Source organism: Narcine bancroftii, chromosome 5 (assembly GCF_036971445.1).
Source record: "Narcine bancroftii isolate sNarBan1 chromosome 5, sNarBan1.hap1, whole genome shotgun sequence".
Taxonomy (NCBI): domain Eukaryota; kingdom Metazoa; phylum Chordata; class Chondrichthyes; order Torpediniformes; family Narcinidae; genus Narcine; species Narcine bancroftii.
This window is the reverse complement of record NC_091473.1, coordinates 7,015,056-7,034,295: the sequence shown is the minus strand read 5'-3', so window position 1 is coordinate 7,034,295 and position 19,240 is coordinate 7,015,056. Positions and strand designations below refer to the sequence as shown.

The 19,240-nt window shown below is 39.2% G+C and overlaps 1 protein-coding gene across 1 annotated transcript in view; it reads left to right on the top strand.

Moving 5' to 3' along the window:
- LOC138763076 (cadherin EGF LAG seven-pass G-type receptor 3-like) overlaps nucleotides 1-19,240 on the top strand; it is a 275,448-nt gene that overhangs the window by 244,162 nt on the left and 12,046 nt on the right. The window contains exons 32-34 of the mRNA XM_069936657.1: nucleotides 1,547-1,720; nucleotides 12,067-12,276; nucleotides 13,442-14,471. Coding sequence (XP_069792758.1) covers nucleotides 1,547-1,720; nucleotides 12,067-12,276; nucleotides 13,442-14,471 — 1,414 coding nt within the window. The remainder of the gene's footprint in view (nucleotides 1-1,546; nucleotides 1,721-12,066; nucleotides 12,277-13,441; nucleotides 14,472-19,240) is intronic.

The following is a 19,240-nucleotide window of genomic DNA, read 5'->3' as shown; positions in this document are numbered from 1 at the left end:
AGACCTGACACTGAATTTCCTGAGGGAAAAATTGTATATAAGGGTTTATAAATTTTGGAATTAAGAAAACATTAAAATATATATACTGCTCGATCCTGGACACAAAAATGTAACATGAATAGAATGGCACAACGAATTCTGAGATATATTTTATGGTTTGAAGCTAGAAGTGATCAGTGCCTGCTGCAGTCAGTTTGTCAGAAGTTGAGATATTTTTAATTGTATGGACTCAGTTTACAGCTCTTTCTGCTGCAGAATACGATAGACTACCTTGAGTGGGGCAGATCAAAAACTGCTGTGGTAGGTGATCAATGTTCTGTCCCAGGCACAAAGGCCATTTGAATTTGCAAATGTTGATATTGCATCGTTTATTTGACAGTGTGGGGGGGAGATGAGAGTTGTTTGAAGAAACAAAGAATTTTGGTCCCATCATATTACAGAAAGCTCCAAATTATTATTGATAGAATTGGAACACCACTCCAGCCAGCAAGTTTGCCCTGATATTATGTCCACCAAAACCAGTCAACAGGGGCTTCAGTAAATGTGCAATTGGAATGTAATTGCTTTTCATGCTGTTCACTTATCAACATTGTCCCCATACCCTCACAAGAATAAAACTTGAGAAAAAAAACTGTCCTTGCTAAAACTGATGTCTGTACCTAGGACATGTCTTAAGATTGTTTCAACATCTAAGATTACAAATCTTAACATTTTATTTTTCATGATCCTTGAGGTGAGAACCATTTATTGTCACCTCAAGAACCTACAACATAAGTTATTGCCATCTCAAGATCCAACAACAAGATGCAAACCAGACAAGAACATTTTTAAAATATAGGCATACAGCACAGTAACAGGCCCTTCTGGCCCATGAGTCCGTGCCACTCAAATACCCCAATTAAACTACAACCCTCCAGGAGGAAACCCACGCAGACATGGGGAGAACATACAAACTCCCTTCAAACAGCGTCGGATTTGAACCCTGGTACAGTGTGGTACCAACCCCTATGCTAACTGTGCCACCAATTAGTTTATTATCCAAAATACATTGGCAAAGCATTATATTTGACAAATTAACACCTTTATGATGCAATTTCACCAATGTAAATTTTAAATCTGAATTTGCAACTCTCAAACTGCCTTGGTCGAATTTGACCTTATGTCAACTGGATGATTAGCCCAGATCTGTGAATTACCATTAGAATAAGAGCATTGAGATCCACTTGAATCAATAATTTTCCGCCTACTGTTTTATTGTGTCAACCGTGCCAGTTCCTCCTTTCAGAGGGTGGCAGCAGTTATTGGTAATATTGGTAGATTAATGCAAATTATATAGATAGACCCTTTTCATATATTCACCTGATTGTTGCCTCCATTCAGATCTTGGACATGAATGCCCTGTTATCTACATGTATCACTTGCAGTAATTTCCAATGTGGACTTAACACCTCCTCCCACTGCTGGCACTCACAACAGATTACAACATCTTTGCTGATAAAGACATTTTCAGTTGTCTGATCTTCCCTTTCGAATGGATTTTGCACAGACCACGATTCTGACACCGACAGTGACCTGTCGCTGGATGAGGAGCGTAGCCTGTCTTTAGCGTCATCCGAGAGCGAGGAGAATGAACGATATCGGGGGCGGTTTCCACGGCGATTTAAGCGGGCTGCAAATAGTGAGCGACTACTTACTGACCCACTGCACTCGTCCCCTAAAGGTGAGCTGATAGTAATTGTGGGAAGCTTATCAATCAGATCTAAGCCAAGTGTAGTTGATTTTGGCAGGTCAAATCGATTAAAAATTAAACATCAGCGTAATCCTCTCTGGATTTTTATCGGAATTTTATTAGAATACTGTTCTTTCATCTTGGGGTTTTGGTTCAAATGCAGTGCAGACAACTGAAATGTGCTCTGTACAGTTTATTTTTTGCACTACCAATTAGTGATAATTCTGCCGCACCCGCAGGAAAAAGGAATCTCAGGGTTGTACGTGATGTCGTGTATGTCCTCTGACAATAAGTCTGAAATTTGGATCCTGCTTCCTTGAAAATCTGAATTAGAAATAGTCTTTGTTCATCTTTAAGATCCGTGTTTGGAGCATGAAAACTGGACCATTTCCCAAAGCAAGTGTATTGTTGAAATAAAACAATATTGGTCTTGCATTGAAACTAAATTAGAAAAGTTAAAGCTCAAACTGACCCCTAATTAAATGGAGTGAAGTTCCCAAGAGGGCTTAGTTACACACGACTGTGATTTGGCAACCCACCCAGTGCAGTGTCAAGTCCTTTGGATTTGGAACACTTGCAAACTGATCTAACCTAAATGTAATTGTGTAGAGAACAAGGATGCTTGCTTTCCTAAATAACCATCCCAGTTGTGCAATATTACACTTTATCCAGGCCAACACACAATTCTCGCTTGGAGAAAACAATGTTGGCCTCTAGAAACTAGGAAGTTCGATGCAAAGTTTGCTTATTGTTTACACATCCAGGGAAATGAGGCAGGTGTTATTTTTTTCTTATTTTCTAGCCTTCGAATATGGAAAGTTGAGGTTTCAAGTCCCACTTCGGAGATTTCAAAACAAAAGTCATGGCTCTGTCTGCTCTAAAGAAGTGCTCCACTATCAAGGCTCCCTTTTTCAGATGAGACATTAAATCAAGCCCTTCTTCCATATAGATCCACATGAAAAGTCCTGTCGTCGTTTTGACATGAGCAGGTTGGCTATTCTGTGCATCCTGCCAACATTTATCCCTTTATTCAGTATTATAAAAATATGGATGACACTGCCAGAGGTGCTGCTGTCTCACTTCCAGTGCTGTTTTGGTGGAGTTTGTATGTCTTCCCTGTGACACTCCATGCACTCCAATTCCCTTCCCGCCCCCGCAATCCAAAAGAAGTGCAGCTTGATTGTCAGTTAATTGGCTGCTGTAAATGCTCCTGAGCATCACTGAATGGTAGATTCTAGGGGGAGTCGATATCATGCGGAAGAATAAAATCAACTTGGTGTAGGATCAGTGTAAATTTATTGCCGCCGACTCAGTAAGAGGCCCCATATTCATGCCTTGCGCCTCAATGATTAAAACAGTTGATCTGGTATTATTCTACTGTTATTTGTAGGCTTTTCATGTGTGCAATTTGTCTGCCATGTTTCCATTTGTGGAGCAGAGGCTGCATTTCTAAAGTAAAGCGTTTTGGAAGATTCTGTGGTTGTGAAAGGAGCTACATCTGCTTTATTCCAACTTGGTCTTAATTGCATTGTTTCATCGAGTAAAGCCAAAAGGGGTGGTTGGTTTCAGGAATGCATGGGTTGCATTGACATTTAAAAAATAGGAATAGTTTTACATTAGCAAAAGTGGAAAAAATTTAGGCAAACGATACCACACTCACATAAAGTTGTTTAAAGTAAGATTCATACCGCTGCAGCGGTGTCAAATAACATCTTGCATTCTTTCCTTCCCCCAGAAACTTCCTGTTGTTCCATTTCAATGTTCTGGTTAGCAGTCCCAAATAAATATCAGCGCAATGTTAGAATAAGCTGTGAAACCTACCCGAGATGTGCATTAGAGCAGCAGTCTTAAATATGGATAAAAATGGACGCAGAATATACATTATTGCGGTCATGGGGTTGTCTGTGCGGAATGCAATACAGAAAGTCATTGGAGAGCATGCTTCTCAAAAGGTACCTGCAGCAAGAGGTGGGAAACTGAGCTATTTTTGCCTCAAAAGCACATCCATCCCCCATCCAATTTCCTCTCTTTTGGACCAAAGCCACTAGATAATCCTCATAACATTGAAACATGAAAATATGCCCATTTGCATTTCAAATAATATAGCAATTCAAACAGGAATTGTTTTGCACCAAGACTCGAATAACTTTTGTTTTGAGGAATAAAAATAGCAACGTGTGTGCAAAGGTTCGTAGGAGCAAAGGTTGGAAGCACCTCAGCTTCTGGAGCAGTTCATTGCCACGCGTCTCTCTCATGTCTCAGTATTTTTATAAAGCAACAAAGGATGTAAATGTTCATAAAGCACACAAGTAGAGGATTAATTACCCGCATTTTCTCCTTGTCTCTACTAATCTATTTATTGCTAAACTGAGAAGATCAGTTGAGTAACTCATTATTCACTCACTGGTGTATGCAACACCTCTTAGACACTCTCATTACCAGAGATGTAAAATCATATTTAAATAAATTACAGCAGGCATACACAACCTCTTGGAAGCTTGGAAATTATGCATGTATTATGCAAATATTTTCTATGCATGGACATAAGAGGAATGTTCTAATCCTCCGATGCTCTCTCGACTCTTGGATAAAATGTAATTGTGAACTAACTAGAGTTGGCAGGAATGGAAACTCCGTCACAGGACCCTTTATCAGTTTTTAAAAATATTTTATTTAAGATTAATTAATACAAACATAACAGTAATTTCTACATCTAAATACATATAATCTTATGATTAATCATTTTCATATATATATGAAAAAAAAACCAACCTCCCAGCTACTACCCTCCTTCCTCCCTGCCCCACTACAAAGAAAGAAAGAAAGAGAGAGGGGAAATCATTATTTGATCTTAAAATTATAACTATAAAGCTTCTTGGCTACAGGAGTGAAGACGTCCGCTCGAGCGGATCGATACCTCATACTTCAATATCAACAGCTTTCAAGTAAGGGCTCCAAACTTTAATTTTAAAAAAAGAATATTTGTCTCACAAATTATATATAATTTTTTCTAAGGGAATACAGGCTTTCATTTCATTGTGCCATCTTTTCATCCCTAAATTTGAATCAGATTTCCACATAATAGCTAAGCATTTTTTTGAAACTGCTATTGATAAACGCAAAAACTCAATTTGATCCATATTTAGCTTCAACTTTAAAGCCGTTGATTTAGCATCTCCGAACAAAAATAACTTTGGATCAAGATTTAAACTTAATTTTAAAATCTACTCAGTTTCGATAAAGGCTCTAAAATGTTAACTGAACATTTCTCTGCATGGATGCTGCCTGATCCTCTTTGCTCAACCTACTGTCGGCTACTAGAGCAAAGCTCCTTACCTTGATTCAGGCCATTCAGGAGAATTCAAAAAAAGCATAAAGCCACAACAGTGGTATGTCCAATTACAGTCAGTTCCTTTTTCTTTCTTTGGCTTGGCTTCGCGGACAAAGATTTATGGAGGGGTAAAGTCCACGTCTGCTGCAGGCTCGTTGGTGACTGACAAGTCCGATGCGGGACAGGCAGGCACGGTTGCAGCGGTTGCAAGGGAAAATTGGTGGGTTGGGGTTGGGTGTTGGTTTTTTCCTCCTTTGTCTTTTGTCAGTGAGGTGGGCTCTGCGACTGTATGGATTAACCCACAAGTCAGTGAATTTGCACCACTGAAACAACAGACATTCTCTTCTGACACTTCAAATCCTCATGTGAAAAAAAAAACAAATTTTAAATAAACTGAGTTATTGTATTCTTCATGAAAACAAAATCTCAAATTATTCAGATCCAAAGATTTAGAATGATCAAATCTGAAGCTTGCACAAATACATGTTTTATATCTGAAATTGGTAGAGGAAGGGGCAAGAAAGCTCAAGATGAATATGCTCAACTATAAAGGAAGCTATTTCAAACCCTTGAGATGAATACTGACACAAGTGGGCAAACAATCAGTAAGTGAGCAATGGCATACCATCACAGAGAAGGGCCAGGCTTGTTCTCACAAGGATATAAATAAAGCATTTAAAGGTGAAGTTCTTTGAACAACAAAGGAAATCCCGTATAAAGTAAAACAAAAAAAAGATTGATATAAACTTCCGATATTGACAGTCACATTTTTTTATATTTAAATATAGACATACAGCCCACGAGTCCATGCCACCCAATTTACACCCCATTAACCAACAACCCCCGGTACGTTTTAAACGGTGGGAAGAAACCTGAGTCCCCAGGGAAAACCCACACAGACACGAGGAGAATGTATGAACTCCTTACAGACATCGCGGGATTCAAACCTCGGTCCTGATCGCTGGCGTTGTAAAGGCGTTGCACTGACCACTGCACCAACCGTGCTGCCCCTGAGGCAAAACACTGAATATGTGTTTGATGAAAGGAGAAGGATAGAGAGTGTAAATATGAGAAATATCAATCACGCACGAAGAAAGATTGGAGACAATATAAAGTAAATCCAATCACTCATGACATTATAAGTTTGAATTAAAGGAAAGGTGGCCTCGTAGAAACAGAAGAATAGATTTTGTGGAAACAATGTCTGATTTTGATACTGAATAACTTTCTTTTCATTGATAATTATAAGAGGTTGAAGTCAATGATGGATTTAGTGGAAGAGGAGATTAAGATGCAAGATTGGATGGAAATAGATGGAAAGAAGAGACTAAAATAGCACAGTATCTCTCAAAGTTGATATCACACTTGATCAGTGGGTCTGCAAATATTGGTTCCTGTTTAGGTGCAATAGATGTTTGTAACTTGGTGCATTAAAGCATTTCTCTCTCCCTTCGATTTCCAACTAATCCAATTGTTGCTGCCAGAAGAAATAAATGAGTTTACTGGCCCTTGGGCTTCTTGCTTCAGACTTAGGAAATTCCTTGCGTTTGTCTAGCTTCTCTTCCTTTACCCTTCACAGTATATCATATCCAGATGGATATCTTAAGGTTGGTACTCATTTTGAGAAATTGCCTTTGTATGGCACAATGACTCACTTTTGTTCTTCTGCACTTATCAGTCCATCTCCTCCCCCGCCCCCTTCTTTGCCCCAGGAAAAGTAATTACTTAACCACAGTAAAACCCTTGTTATCTAGAATTCAAGCAACTGGCAAAAAAAAATCGAGGATAATTAAAATAAACAAGAATAAATAAAAATTGAAAATTGCAATGTTCTCTGAAGTAACACATGAACCTTTGGTGAAGATGGGAGCGAATATTCAACCAGTGGAGGGCCTTGGTCGGGCTTTGCTCGCTGTTGAAATAAAATGGCGCCACTGAGGATAAAGGACTTTTTAAAAATATTTTAAAGTTTGCATACATGTAGTATGTATATAATCCACATACATCCATCATTTTAATACAAGTTATTACTGACTACAAGATCAAAATATACCCCTTCCCCTTAAAACTAAGACTCTCCCTAACTCCAGCCCCCCCCAAAAAACAAATCAATCATTACTTATACATGTTTTAAAAAAAATGATAACATACTAAAGAAGAAAATAGATTAAAAAAAGATAAAAAGAATAATAGGAGTGGTGGCTTGTACTAAGGCAGGTGAGAGAGCACAGAGGACTAAACAATCAAGTATTATCTGTAATATCTGGCAAGGTTGTAGGGAGCGGCGAGGAAAGACTAACCCAGAGTACCTATCTTATGTATGTATGGTCTCCTTAATTGTAAATATGTTTTATATGTATTCCTTAAATTATAAGTAATTTTTTTCCCATGGATGGACTTTTGTATTTCCGCATGCGATGAAGAGCTGGTTGGTGTCACTCGCCGTTGGTGTGACTCTCTTATCCCTGCTTAGTAAGAGTCTTTTAAATAGAGGCTTACCATTGTTAGTCCCAGTGGATTAAATTCTATTTGACAACTCATTAGCATTTTGGTGACTTTTTAATAGGCTTCTTTAAGTGAGGTTTTCTGTAGTTGGTATGTCTGGGAGAAGGTTAATTACATTTATTTGTCAGGGACATCTATAAAGATGATTAAGGATCCTTTCCATGTCACTTAGTAATTGTAGACCAAGAAGAATTGTTTTAAATTATTCTTATGTATTTTAGAAAATAATTAAATAATAACTTTGCATGAGGTGACAGCGCTGTCCACATTGAGCCTGCAATTTTTTTTTGTTTCAAAGTTGTATATCTCACCATGTATTTGTGCACACAACTGCAAATTATCACAACCGCAGTTCTGAAGGAGAAATACCTTTGATTTTGCATTTCATTCTGTACAATGTGAAGGACACAAGCTATAAGAACATTTTAACTTGACAAATGTGTGCAAAATCAAATGAGCTTAAAGAAAAGTAAGTTGGCCAAGAGCACGCTTCTCTAAAAGAGCAATTTCAAAACCTGGCCAGCATCTCATATATAAAGGATATGAAAAAAAAGGCTAGCAAATCTTCATAGTACTCCAAATTAAATTCTAGATACTTGTGAGCCCACACTAACACCTGAAATCTGCAGAAGAGTGGAAATTATAAGACTGAAATGCAGTGAAGAGAAACGTAGAGGCACTAAATGGAATCTGGGCAAACGTTGGACTGGTACAGAATTGGTCACCTTGCTTGATAACAAAGCATGCAAGGTGATGCAAAGAGGCTCATCAGTGACCAAATTTTCTCTAAAACTGTTGTAGCCCCACCTATCAGGAGTATCGAAGTGGCTCAATATTGTTAACCTGCTGCTTTCTCTTCATCAAGAAATGTTGGCAGAAAGTTTTTTTCTTGCACCATTCATATAGCCAGCTTCTTTTCAAAGTGAAATTGATGAACTTCTTAGCTATTTTTTTATGGGGGGGAAAAATTAATCACTGATTTATCCTATGGTGTAAAGGTTAAATGCATAACAACATGAAGAGCCTCTCTCTTCAACATTCGGTCTTAAGGGTGTCCAAGTCCATTTACGTGGACATGAATATGAATTGATTAACACTCAGGAACTACTTTCTCTCATCCAATAAGTCTTCGAAAGGGATTTCTGTCCTCACTGATATGCCTTGTACTCTTTGTATATCAAACGAAAGTACAAAATAATTCCAAAAGCAACCAATAAAGAATGGTGACATTTTCCACTCCATAAAAAATGATATTGAAAGAAACCAAATACGTGCATAAGAAATCTTGTTGTAAAAATTAATTTAATTAGAATCGTTTGCCAGCATAGTTTCATTCCTTATTTTTTAAACAAGGCAAGAAAAAATGATCTTCAAACATTAGGCTCAACCACAGCACAACCTTTCCTGCAACCCGAAATATCTTCATTAAAACAATGGAGTGCATAGGAAATAATGCGACTATCTTCCAATATAATTGCTTGGAAAGAAATGAGTGTCATCATTTATGACTTGTTCAAGAAAAAGTCCGAACTCAAGTTGCGTTGAGTTTTTCAATTCATTTTTTAAAATGTTTTATTTAAAATTTTAAAAACACAATACATGTGGTATATAACCAATCCTTTCCTCCCCACGACCCACTTTCTTCCCAAATGCCCTTAAGAAGGAAAGAAAGGAGATTATCAATGAATATGTAAATTCAAATCAACCGCCGTGGAACCGAGAACCACCATCAGAACCAGCTATTGAGAGCTTAAATTTTCAAATCGACTTGTTGTAAATATGGGCTCCATATTTTAAAAAAAGAAATGATATTTATCACTTAAATTATGTTATTTTTTTCAGAGGAATTTCAGATCTCATTTCGATTTGCCATCTCTCTATCCCCAAATCCATATCATACTTCCAAGTAATAGCTACATATTTCTTTGAAACAGCTCATTCCAGTCGTAAAAATTCAATTTGATACATAGTTAACCTTAATTTTAAACTAAACAATTTAATATTTCCTAAAAAAAATAACATTGGGTCTAATGGAAGTTTAACCTTTAACATTTCTTCTAAAAATAGTTTAATTTGTATCCCAAAATGACTTAACCTTAAAATACTGCCAAGTTGAGTGAAAAAAAGAACGTATTTCATTATGGCATCTAAAACATAATTATGAAGAAATTAAATTCAACCTTTTTAATTTTTGAAGTGCTAAACATATTTTTTTTACATTTTTTAAACATTTTTTTACACTATGAACCATACTGACCAAAGTACACACAAACATTTCCCTCTTGAATATGCACAGTGTCATTTTCTCCCCTTCCCCCCCCTTCCCTCCCTCCTTCACCCCCCCCTCCTCACTCACTCAACGTACAACATATATGATACATTAAACCCATTAAACAATGTCATCACACAATGAAAATAAACAAGAAAATTGTGTCATCTACTTTTACACACTGGCTCAGTTCATTTCATCATCTTCTCCTTCTGTCATTTTAGGTGGTGGAGGTCCGTGGTAGGACTTCTCTGTTGTGTTCCATGTACAGTTCCCAAATTTGTTTGAATACAAATGGACAAATATCTTATGCTTTTTCAATAACTAGATCAAGTAGACAAGGATGTCCTTTGTCTCCAGCTTTGTTTGTTTTAGCTATTGAACCTTTAACACAATTAATAAGACAAGATATTAATATTAAAGGAATTAATGTTCATTCCTGATGAATTTAAGATTAATCTATTTGCTGATGATGTTTTGATTTATTTAACAGATCCTGAAAATTCTTTGCACTCATTTTATATGAGATTAAAGGAATATGGTGAAATATCAGGTTACAAAAGTAATTGGGATGTTACGGAGTCCAGAGAACCCCAAAACCAGCACCACAACACAGGGTGACTTAAACAAAAGTAGTTTTTAATTACAATTGAACAAGAAAGCAGAATTAACTTTAACTTATTACTTAACCAACTTACTTAACCTACCTAACCCACTTAATCCCCCCTCTATACTAAGCGCAGGTGTGTGTAATGTATATTTGAGATTAGAAAAGTTCTTTGGATCACAGTCCAATCTCACTGATTGCAGGCAATTCTTGTACTGTGCACAGAAGTTAGCATTAACAAAGTTCACCAGTCTTTGGTGCTTAACAGGCAAATGGTTATCATTCAAGAGGGTTCTTGCTGGTTGTCAGAGAGAGGAGAGACATCCGCAACTGAATCCTCTCAATCAGTCTTGCTGATGAAACTTGCCCCCTTCAGGGATTTCCAGATGATCCTCTTTCTGTCAGGTCACCTTTCAGACCACCAGTCTTCTCCTTTGACCAGGCAGCCTTCCAAAGTTTGCCAGCTTGTCCCTCTGGAACTGATTTCTGTGACTCCTTCTCTCTCACTCCCTCCCTCTCTGAGAGCAAAGCTGTTCTCCCCAGCTTGCAAAGATCACATGTTCCCAATTACCTATAACTTTAATACATAGAGTGAATTGTATTAAGATGAATATTTTTCCAAGGATTCAATATCTTTTTCAATCTATTTCTTGTAATATACCTCAACAAAATTTCAAGGATTTAAATTCAATAATTAGGAAAATTTTGTGGAAAGGGAAAATTTTAGAGATAAAGAGTATTTTAGAGAAATTAGAAATTTGAATTAGGAGGTTTACAACTTCCACATTTTCAAAATTATTACAAAGCTGCTCAATTGAGATTTATTAATGGAATGTTTGACTTAGATAAATCTTTAGCGTGGGCTAAGAAAGAATTAACTAAAATAGATGAAAAATCTAAATTAGAATTTATTTATAAATGGAATACCAAATTATTGATTGGTAATAAGGACCCACCTATATTCAAACATTTAATTGAATTATGGAGTAAAATAGATTATGAGATAGGCAGGAAAGGTAAGATTTCATGTGAAACACCTTTATATCAAAATAAACATTTTTCTTTTACTGCTAATAATCAATTTTTAAATAAATGGAATCAAATGGGGATTAAAATGATAGAAGATTGTTTTGAAGCTGGTTATTGTATTTCTTTCCAATGAATGAAAGAAAAATATAATGTTCCAAATAATACCTTTTCTGTTATTATCAAGTTAAAGCTTTTCTAATTAATAAATTAGGTGAAAGTCTAAGATTACCTAGACAATTGGAGTTTTTACTTACTAAAGGAGGTATTAACAAATTTATTTCAGAAATGTATAAATTACTTCAAAGGAAAATGCCCAAATTCATAAATCAAGATTAAAGTGGGAAAATGATTGAGGTAGAATAATAGATCAAGATGATTGGAGAATGCATTGTAAAGATAATATGATCAAAGTTTTTCAATTCATTTTGACCCTTACAGGGCATTCAGCCCTCAGTTCAGTTTGATGGCTTCCTCCTCACACAACTGAGGCTCTTTCTTTTTGAGCTACGTTCCCAATTCTTTGCTAAAATTTTCCCAGAACTTTCACTTTGTTTGATGCAGGCAGAGCCTGTAAAATGCTTCGTTATATTTTGCAGATTGTGATGGCAATGATTTAATATCCTATTGGCCAGCACTGGGTGAGTGTGAAGTTCATGCCTGCTCACTGCAGAAGTGGGGCTCAGAAAGAAAACTGGGCCGAGATTTCACTAAGGATGCCACTAACAACAACCAACCTGACATGTCCATTGTGAGCAGTGATGAGAATACACCAGCCCATCTATTCAAACAAGAGCAACAGAGGAAAGGTAAACATTCACGTGGAAACATTCAGAAGGGTCCTCAGCAGTGATAATGAACGAAAGGAATAGTGTATGATAAATACAGAATCCACCATGTGAACAAGTACAGCATTCAATAGCAAACTGGAATGCTGGAATGTTGTCACACAGTGTGGAAAGCGGAGAACAATGGGACAAAGTAGGTATTGAAAAAGCAAGCATTTAGTAGGTGCCTTTCATGTCCTTGACACGTTTCAGAGAGCCTCATGGTGGTGCTAGGAAATCTGGCAGCCAATTTGCACACTATAAGATCTCACAAATAGCAGTGTGATTAATATTGTAGTTTCAACCACAGGTATATTATTTGACCAGGACTGACACAATCCGAAGCAATGGCATTTATCAAGGATTAAAAATGGGTTGAATTCTGATCTTCTGCAATCATTCCAAGTAATGTTTATGGAGTGGGGAAGTAGGGACCATTTCTATCATGTTTCTCTCCTGTTTGAGAGAATGCCTTAATAGGAACAGGCACATGTTGAATGTCATAACTTGACTTTTTAGTCTCAATGCACTCTGTGTGAAGTATCCAGTTTAAATTTTCAAGCTTTACTGTGATATTCAATGGTATTGATTTAACTTAACTGAAGGTTGTCATATTCCATATCCCGATGTTAATTATGTCATAAGAAACTCTTATGGTTATAAAATAAAAATTGAATTATTGCTATTTTGCCAAAATATAAAAAAAACTAGAGACTGGTGAATTGCAGAGCAATGTGGTCAATTCTTCTACCTGCACTTTTATTAAGCAAGCCATGTGCAGTCTGTCCATGCTGCGCCTATTACTTTCCTAGCATTGAAAGCGATGAACCTCTCTGGATGGAGTCGGCCCTTAGCTCATTGAAAAACTGCAAGTGATTCCAGATTGTAAATCAAGGCAAGCTGTTACACAGTGGGTTCACTGGATATGGTCATATCCTCATTGATCAATCAAGCCTTCCTTAATGAAGGTTATGAGAAATGGTGAAAAGTGATAATTTTTTTCATGCCCAATTTCTCTGAATTTACAGCTGCCTTTCAGACCACCAGTCTTCTCTTTTGACCAGGCAACTTTCCTACAACAAGGTGTAAAATGGAGGTAATTTGATGGCACAAATTCATGAAATAATATAGACTTTGTTTTATTTAGGTATTCTCAAAAACAGAATGCAATATCCATCTGCGACACTAAAGAATGAAAGTTTAACTTCCATCAACAGAATGCAGGTTGAATTGCCTTGGTACAACACTTCAACGCTGGGTCCGAGGGTTGTTCCAGCCGCCTCCTATGGCCGAATGTACTCGGGTGCTGGAAGCCTATCTCAGCCAGCCAGCCGATATTCATCCCGTGAACAATTGGACATTTTAGTTAGGAGGCAGATGTCTAAGGAGCAGTTGGATATACTCTCCAGCCGGCATGCATCTCGAGAACAACTGGAAACTGTTCCCAGCAGGCATGGGTCCAGAGAACAGCTAGATACAATCCCAAGCAGGCATGTTTCGAGAGAACATCAGCACATGGTACCCAGTCGACATGGGTCCAGAGAACAGCTTGAAACAATATCAAGAAGGCATGGTTCTAGACAACAACTGAATGCATTACCTGTAAGACAGATGTCCAGAGAATGGCTAAACACAGGATCCAGCAGGCAGCTTTCTGGAGAGCAAGTGAACAGTGTTCCCAGTCGACATGCATCCAGGGAGCATTTGGAGGCACTATCAAATAGGCAACCTTCCAGAGATCATCTAGACATTCTATCCAGAAGACAGCCATCAAGAGACCAATTAGGTCTAACATCAAGTCGGCAGTCTTCTCGAGAACAACTTAACTCATTGTCTCGCAGATACTTATCCAGAGAGAATTTAGATACAATGCCTAGCAGGCATCCCTCCAGAGAACAATTAAACACTCTTCCCAGAAGACACCCTTCCCAAGAGCAATTAGGGCTCTTACCAAGCCGACAGCCTTCTACTGAGCAGTTGGACATCCTTTCCTCCATTCTTGCTTCCTTTAATTCTTCTGCGCTTTCTTCTGCCCCCTCCACCACCACTCCTTCTGCCCCACAGACAACTTGTACCCCTTCTGGGGCACACACATCTTCAATGACTTCTGCCCCTTGCCCTTCAACTCCACACTCTGCAACGTCCCACAGCATCTCAGAGATCTCTCCCGATTCAGAGTAAGTGCAACCTTAACATCACTGAACTGCTATGACTGAATAGACACAAATCTCACTGCTCCATTGTTAAAATGGGATGAAGGAACGTCACTTGTGAAATGTTTATTTCTTTCCTCATTTATTTAAACAAGTGAAGGGAACGGGTAAGTGGGGGGTTGGATTTATTTAATTTAAGTCTAAGGGCCGGTTAAGAGGTCATAATTTATTGTTGAGGGTTGAGGCAGTGATTTAGATAGAGAGCACAGGTGTAGGACATTGAGTATTTCACTCACGAGCAGTAGATAAAGGGAGGAAAAGGTCTGAGAGCGGCCAGCGAGGAGTGGCTGAATGAAGGAGTGGGAATCAGAGCGCCGAGGCTTTGACCCAAGAGAGGTGGAGGTAAGAGGAAAGAGTTTGGTGAGTATTTCATTCTTTTTATTTATTGCATTAGCTTAAAGAGTTTGTTTCTGGTATGGCAGGAGATCTCAGACCTGTGTCATGCTCCTCCTGTGCTTTGTGGGAACTCGGGGATACCGTCAGTGTCCCTGGGGACTCCGTGTGCAGAAAATGTGTTCAGCTGCAGCTCCTGATTGACTGCGTGCTGGCACTGGAGCTGCGCATGGCCTCACTCTGGAGCATCCGGGATGCTGGTGGATAGCACCTTTAGTGAGTTGGTCACACCGCAGTTTCAGAGGGTAGAGAAGGATAGGGACTGGGTGACCAACAGTAAGAGAAGTAGTAGGAAGGTAGTGCAGGAGTCTCCTGCGGACATCTCCCCGCAGAACAGATATGCTGTTGGGGGAGATGGCTCAACAGGACTAGGCAGCAGTAGCCATGTTCACGGCACCGTGGGTGGCGCTGCTGTCCAAGAGGGCAGGAAAAAGAGTGGCCAGCCAATAGTCATAGGGGATTCCATTGTAAGGGGAATAGACAGGAGTTTCTGTGGCTGCAAACGAGACTCCCAGATGGTGTGTTGCCTCCCTGGTGCAAGGGTCAAGGATGTCTTGGAGTGGCTGCAGGACATTCTGGAAGGGGAGGGAGGACAGCCAGCTGTCGTGGTCCATATCGGTACCAACGACATAGAAAAAAAAAGGGATGAGGTCCCACAAGATTAATTTAGGGATTTAGGAAGTAAATTGAGGAATATGATCTCAAAGGTAACAATCTCTGGATTGTTACCCATGCCATGAGCTCGTCAGAGTAGAAACAACAAGATAGCTAGAGTGAATTTGTGGCTTGAAAGGTGGTGTAGGAGGGAAGGTTTCAGATTCTTGGAACATTGGAACCGGTTCTGGGGTAGATGGGACTGGTACAAACAGGTCAGTCTGCATCTGAGCAGGGCCGGGACCAATATTGATTTGGACAAGTTTGGCGAGTGGGCCAGGACGTGGCAGATGCAGTATAATGTGGATAAATGTGAGGTTATCCACTTTGGAGGTAAGAACAGGAAAGAGGATTATTCTTTAAATGGTATCTGTTTGGGAAAAGGGGAGATGCAGCGAGACTTGGATGTTGCTGTGCATCAGTTGTTGATAATGGGCGTGCAGGTGCAGCAGGCGGTGAGGAGGCCAAATGGTATGTTGGCATTCATAGCGAGAGGATTTGAGTACAGGAGTAGGGAGATCCTGCTGCAGCTGTTCAGGGCCTTGGTGAGACCACACCTGGAGTACTGCGTGCAGTTTTGGTCACTTTATCTGAGGAAGAATATCCTTGTCTTGGAGGGGGTGCAGAGAAGGTTTACTAGGCTGATACCGGGGATGGAGGGGCTCACATATGAAGAAAGGTTGGATAGACAAGGCTTGTATTCTCTGGAATTTAGAAGATTGAGGAGGAATCTTATAGAAACTTATAAAATTCTTAATGGTTTAGACAGACTAGATGCAGGAAGGTTGTTTCCAATGCTGGGAAAAACCAGAACCAGGGGCCATAGTTTAAGGATAAGGGGGAAGTTTTTTTAGGACTGAGATGAGGAAAATTTCTTCTCTCAGAGAGTGGTAAATTTGTGGAATTCTTTGCCACAGGAAGTAGTTGAGGCCGGTTCCCTGTCAGTATTTAAGTGTAGGTTAGATTTGGCCCTTGTGACCAAGGGGATTAAGGGGTATGGGGAGAAGGCAGGAACCAGTTACTGATCAGCCATGATCATAATGAATGGCATTGTAGGCTTGAAGGGCCAAATGGCCTACTCCTACACCTATTTTCAATGTTTCTATTCTACTGTGCACTATTGATGTGAATTATATTGTATAGCGATAGCCAACAGTTGAGGCAATTCAAACACTTTATTAAACAAACTTTAAATTTAGGCATACAGTACGATAACAGGCCATATTGGCCACGAGCCCATGCTGCCCAATTAACCTATATCCCTGGTACGTTTTGAAAGGTGGGTGGAGCCAGAGGCCCCCATAGAAAACCCACGCAGATACAGGGAGAACGTACAAATTCCTTCCAGACAGCGCAGGAGTCGAACCCCAGTCCTAAATGGTAACCATGCTGCCAGAAACTCAAACCTATAGAACTTTAAACTTGTCATTCTGTAAACTAAATTTATGGTTGGACTTTTTTTTTCTATTTGCTTCTTCCCTTTACATCCTTGAACCTTGGACATGTCATTCTGTGGGCTTTGGCCTTTCACCTGGAATCTGTATGGGAAAGAAATGCGAAGGGACAAGATTGCTAGTATCTCAAAATGAAGGGCAAAAGAAAAGGCAAGATAGATCAAAAATTAGCCATTATTTGTTAAATTTTAAAGATCATGGACTAGACGATAGGAAAGATTCCAGGAGGTGAGATTTCCCACTGTTTTACAAATTAAACAGCCACTGTTCCAATATGCCTGGCTTCATCTCCTGAGTTTTGGATCAGAGAGACTTGAGAATGCATGAATCACAAAAGGTTGGTTTGCAGCTGCAACACCGAATCAGGAAGACTTTATTGCCAGAGGGATTGAATTTGAGATCAGAGAGGTTCTGCTACAACTGTACAGGGTACTGGTGAGGCTGCACCGGGAACTGTGTGAAGTTTTGGTCTCCTCCTAAGAAAAGATGTACTGGCTTTGGAGGCAGGGCAGAGGAGGTACACCAGGTGGATCTCAAAGATGAGGGGCTTAACCTATAAGAAGAGATTGAATCACCAGGGTCTGTACTTGCTGGAATACAGAATAGAGGGGATCTTGTGGAAACAAGTAAAATTAGGAAAGGGGGTAGAAGTTGTTTAAATTGGTAAGTGAATCTAGCCTCTAGATGTGAGTGTGTAGGTTTTTGACAGAGATGAGGAGGAAGTGCTTTTAATCTTTTAGATTTTTAATTCAATTTTAATTTAGAGATAGAGGATGGTAACAGGCTCTGCAAGCTCACGCTGCCTAAATACACAAAATAACCTGCAAACCCCACAGAGTTTTGGAGGGTAACAGAAAACCAGAGCACCTGAAAGAAACCCACGAGGTCACAGGAAGAACGTATAAACTCCTTAGAGGGAGCTCCGGATTCAAATCCGGGTTGGTGGCACTGTAGTAGTGAATCTGTGGAATTCTCTGCGCAGGGAAGCAATGGAGGCTACTTCATTGAAGTACATTTAAAATGCAAATAGATTTTTGTAATGTAAGGGAGTTAAGGATTATGGGGAAAAGGCAGGAAGGTGGAGTTGAATTCATGACTTGAACAGCCATGATCTTATTAAATGGCAGAACAGGCTAGGTGGGCCGAATGGCCTTCTCCGGCTCCAATTTATTTTGTTCTTGCAATTACTTCTTTGCATTTCCAAAAGGACTTTTGTGGAGTTAACTGATCGTCATGATCTCCTAAGCATCCAAATCCTAAAATGACATTGGAGAAAAGAGTGGAGAGGATAAAGGAACATAATACTGGAACATAAATGCCAGTATTGATCTATTGGATAGAAGAGCTGCTTTTTGTTCATTCATCAAGATATGTTTTTCTGAGCTCTCTCATAATGTTAGCATATGAGGAGAGCTCTCACACTGGAAGTTTTAGATTTAGTTGAGATGGTATTATAGTAAGATGTAAGAATCAAAATAGCACCTGACAGTTGTCTATATTCAGCAGGAAAGCTTTGAAAGGCGACCGGCATAGAAAAGGATAGACCAGAAATAATTTAAAGTGCAAAGATTTTAAACTCTGTTCATCTCTCGATTCAAATCCTATTTATTATTATTCAACTTAGACACATACATAGCAACTAGAATGAATTTGGCCACCTTGGGCTTGATTTCTAGTGAATAAGAGTACACCACTGGAGATAACAGCGCTAAGTTGGAAATGTCCCTTGAAGAAACTAGAATCAGAATTTATTGTCACGAACGTGTCACGAAGTTTGTTGTTTTGCGGCAGACATTTATATAAATCGCATATCAAAATAAATAAAAATAGGGCAAGACCAAGAAAAATAAACAAAGTACGGCAGTGTCTTTGGTTCATTGATCATTCAGGAATCTGACGGCAGTGGGGAAGAAGCTGTCCTTGTGCCGCTGAGTGCTCGTCTTCAGGCTCATGATTTCCCGATGGTAGCAGAGTGATGAGGGCATGGCCTGGGTGGTGGGGGTCTTTGAGGATAGAGGCTGTTTTTTTAAGACACCGCCTCATGTTGATGTCCTTGATGGAGTGAAGTCTGGTGCCTGTGATGTCGCAGGCTGAGTTAACAACCCTCTGGATTTTTTCCTCTTTTGAATGTTGGCACCTCCATACCAGGCAGTGGTGCAACCAGAGAATGCTCTCTATGGTACACTGCAGAAGTTTTTAAAGAGTCTTCAATGACGTACCGAATCTCCTCAA